Genomic DNA, 3,753 nt, shown 5'->3' with positions numbered 1-3,753 from the left:
ATAAAATTATTTTTATAAATTAATATATAATTATTAAAATAATAAAATTTTAAATAACATAATTACCCGAAAAAACCGATCATTCCAATCAGTATTCTATATCATTTTCTTATCCATCTGTATCATTATTTTACTTTCAACTTTTATCGCGATAAAAATATCAAAAAATTCCTTGCATTTTCAACTTATACCATTAGCATGTTTTCAATATTAATTTATAAAGTATTCAAACATTTCAATTCTATTCAAGGTTTTAGTCAACAAATGAGTCATGGCAATGTTCAAATCCGAAAAAGTGTTATTCCTTTGTACACTTTTACAGAGAAATGATAGAAGGTGTAAAACGGAATCCGAATTTGGAAACATTAATTTATATATAGTACTCATCATTGCAAACATTGGCAAATGAGGTGGGGCCAGCTTACGATTATCAACCGGCTTGTAAGGTGGACAACCTGACGGAGGAAGAAGCGATGGTTTAAAATAAATAATTCCTCTTGATGAGGTGAGCAGCACTCCAAACCATTGGAAAAAAATATATATTATGTAATATGGTGATAAAAAATTTGGAAATTTGATAGTTTTATGACACCCTATCAATTAAATAGTTGATGACTGTTTATAAAAGAATAAATATTTTAAATTTATTCATAATTTTTAATAATTTATGTGATTTGCGATTATATCAATTAAATAGTTAATGAAATATACATATTTTAATAAATTTAATTATACAATTTTATTCAGTAATATAAAAAAACTTTATAAAGGAAAAAATTATTAGAAAAAGAATTAATTATTATTTTTAAAAAGCTAAAAAGTACTATTGGACGAGCACGCTAACGCACAGATTACGGTACGATTCTAATATTTGTAAATAAGAAATTTTGAAATAAAATCTTACAACCTCGCGCATCCGCTCTTTCGATGACTAACGTCGGTGGAACATCATATGATACTAATATTTGTAAATAAAAAATTCTCAAGTAAAATCTTACAACCTCGCGCGTATACTCTCTTTCGGATATAGCCACGTCTATTGGTAATAACCCTCGTGAAAACCTATAACAAAAGTTGCATACACAGTCCAAACTTGCGGAGCGCTCCCGTAAATTTATATTTTCGATCACAGCCTCCAACTTGACCTGATTGCACACATTTGTCACTTCTCCCCAACCGAATCGAAGGCATGTTTCATCTTCTGGATCTGCACCATTTCCAGGCTCTGTTCACCTGTTTCCTCTGCATCTGTTGAATCTGTTTCCTCTGCAACTGCCTTCTCTTTCAACCCAATCTCTGGATCAAATGGACCCACTTTCTTTGCTTCATTACTTGGCTGCTCCCGGTACATACAATACACCACTATTTGGCCTATGCCCAATGGTACGCCAATTATATTTGGACACTGCATTGACAACAGCACAGTATTTAAACATCAATCTTTAGTACATCGATTTTAAATAATATATATGAGAATGTTTTGGAACTCGAGAAGATAGAAATAATTAATTTTTCTCTGAGAGTTAGATTTTGAAATTTCTACTTGACAGTCAGATCTCAGAATATTCCTGAAATTTGTAATCAACTAAATTCAAAATTGAACAGATATATCTGCAAATGTACAGAGAAAGGTGGTGCATATGATGTTACCGCTAGGATGAGGTCGTTGTCGAGAAGGAAGTAAATCATCCATAAACAACTGTTGATCAGTGCAAACACGGAGAAATGGATGGGCATATACTCCACACTTTTCGTCTGTATCACCGACCACTTTTGTACATTTCACAGTGCGAGTAATGTCAAGACGCATGCGATGAAGATAAGTGACAAAATGGGATGGGATGGGTTTAGATACTTACAGCATCGGAAAGTGGAGAAGCATACATGACCACAGTGACAACCATCCCCGAAATCCCCACCAGCTTTTTCTTATCCTTCTGAACCCCAAGAGCAACCAGAGAAACTGTTGAGATGCAGGCAAACACCAACGTCACGCCCACCATTGTGGTCACCATTCTTTTCTGCACACCAACAAAGAATCAATTATTCATTATTGTCATTTTCATCTTAATTACAAATTTTAAGAATATTTTGAAATCTATATTATGCTTATCAATTCATTCACCCAGCAAAACACAAAAAAGACTAATTACTAATCTAACATCCAGCTCATGGAAAAAAGAGTATTTTTATTATGAAACAATAAACACGTTCTGCAGATACATGTCTAACATGTATGTAGATAGCGGAGATCTATCCAAAAATATCAACATAGGAAAATCTGTCACAAAAATAGATATCCCGGCCTTATACGGTGTAAAAGTACAGTCACATATAAAAGTGTTTTTAACCCAACAACAACATATAGAGACTGGTTTAATCTGATATATACAGCCACTTTTAAAGTCCATAGCAGAAAGTCTAAACATCTGGTGCATATTATTATTAGATAACAGACTAGGAGTATTGAAACCTGCCTTGGCTGTGGGTATGGCGTATTTCAGAAAGATGCAAACGAATATAAACTCCAGCACGATTCCGACCCCATTGATGGTCAAGACCAAGATGTTGTCCAGACCATTACTGATGAGAGGCGAGCCATACCACGAGTAGAGCAGAGAATTTAGCAGAGCTACCGCATATGGGAACCCTGAGAAACTCTCTGTCGATCTGTTTCTTATCACTTTCCTAAATGTGACCCTGCATCAAAACATTTACAACACCGAACTATTATTCGGCATACACTTCTTTGCGGAATTTATAAGGCACATACTCGGAATAAAAGTGACAAATCTTACATTGGTGCTCCATACAATAGCAAGGATGCCGCGTTTCCTGTTACATAAAACAGCAAGGAGTGCTCCCGTTTTCAGCCATCAATTCAGCTTAAATCAAACCAGAAATCTAAAATCCAGCAACTGGAAATTTGCTTAAAACTTAGAAAGAGTGGAGAAGAGGAACAAGAACCTAGAATGCCAACTACTAAAAGCAGGTAGCTCCTCATTTTTCTCCTGTGAAGAGCCTAACAGAACCCAAATGGAGTGGGTAACGAAACAGAGAAGGAATAGTGCAATAGGCCAAGGGATTCAGAGCTATTTATAGAGGAATTTAGACAAAGGAATTCACGAGGTACCGCTTTCGGTTCCATCATGGCCCACATGAGGTCATGGCATGTCTAAGCGACGTGGAATGCTGGCCTTTGTTTCTTCACTGGCAACCACTACACCAACCTCAACCTCAGATCTCATTTGTTATTTATCATTACGTTGATTCCATCAAGCTCGCTCTCCAGATTTCACGCAAGCCATTTCTATGTCAGCAAAATCGAACAAGGACGGCCGGGTAAGTTTTACTGAAAGTGCTTTCCCTGTAGCTGCTGAGAGACATGAAAAATCGATTAGTGACAGCTGGGTAAGTTTTAGTGTAGCTTCCGAGAGCCAAGACAAAAAACTATACAATTATAGTATTTGGTTCTATTTTATCATTCATTTATCCAAACACAAATTATTATTATAAAGTTTACCCTTGTAAATATGAAATTTCGGAGTTATCAATAGTGATCGGGTAGGAAATCAAATTGGAAAGTAGTCTTCATAATATTATGAAGAGGGTCGGTTTGTAGCTTATTTTCAAATTTTTTTTAAGGAAGCTAGTCTTAATAAAAGATAAAATGCCAACTTTTATTTTATTATTGAAATACATATAAAAGAATTAATAAAACCCTCTAGCAAAGATATATAAATAGTATTAATA

At 34.9% G+C, this 3,753-nt stretch overlaps 1 protein-coding gene across 1 annotated transcript; it reads right to left on the bottom strand.

Moving 5' to 3' along the window:
- Nucleotides 1-857: 857 nt before the first annotated feature.
- LOC149158524 (bidirectional sugar transporter SWEET3b-like) lies at nt 858-3,079 on the bottom strand. The gene is made up of 6 exons (XM_089437761.1): nt 2,968-3,079; nt 2,799-2,835; nt 2,478-2,700; nt 1,860-2,021; nt 1,651-1,770; nt 858-1,405 (listed from the first exon to the last, which is right to left on the bottom strand). The coding sequence occupies exons 1-6, from the start codon at nt 3,002-3,004 to the stop codon at nt 1,163-1,165; spliced, it is 822 nt and encodes a 273-aa protein (XP_089293887.1). The 5' UTR covers nt 3,005-3,079; the 3' UTR covers nt 858-1,162.
- Nucleotides 3,080-3,753: the final 674 nt, after the last annotated feature.

The sequence above is a fragment of the Pinus tabuliformis genome, chromosome 5_2 (assembly GCF_031772625.1).
Source record: "Pinus tabuliformis cultivar Carrire ecotype Pingquan chromosome 5_2, CPIR1, whole genome shotgun sequence".
Classification (NCBI taxonomy): Eukaryota; Viridiplantae; Streptophyta; class Pinopsida; order Pinales; family Pinaceae; genus Pinus; species Pinus tabuliformis.
The sequence above is the reverse complement of the archived record's forward strand: the minus strand, read 5'-3'. Positions and strand labels throughout refer to the sequence as shown.

What these genes read in the sequence shown, in the direction of transcription:
- LOC149158524 (XM_089437761.1), bottom strand. Translation starts at nt 3,004, where the DNA reads ATGAGGAGCTACCTGCTTTTAGTAGTTGGCATTCTAG. An exon ending in TTTAGTAGTTGGCATTCTAG is followed by an intron (nt 2,836 to 2,967) that starts GTTCTTGTTCCT and finishes TTTATGTAACAG; the next exon opens with GAAACGCGGCATCCTTGCTA. An exon ending in CTATTGTATGGAGCACCAAT is followed by an intron (nt 2,701 to 2,798) that starts GTAAGATTTGTC and finishes GTTTTGATGCAG; the next exon opens with GGTCACATTTAGGAAAGTGA.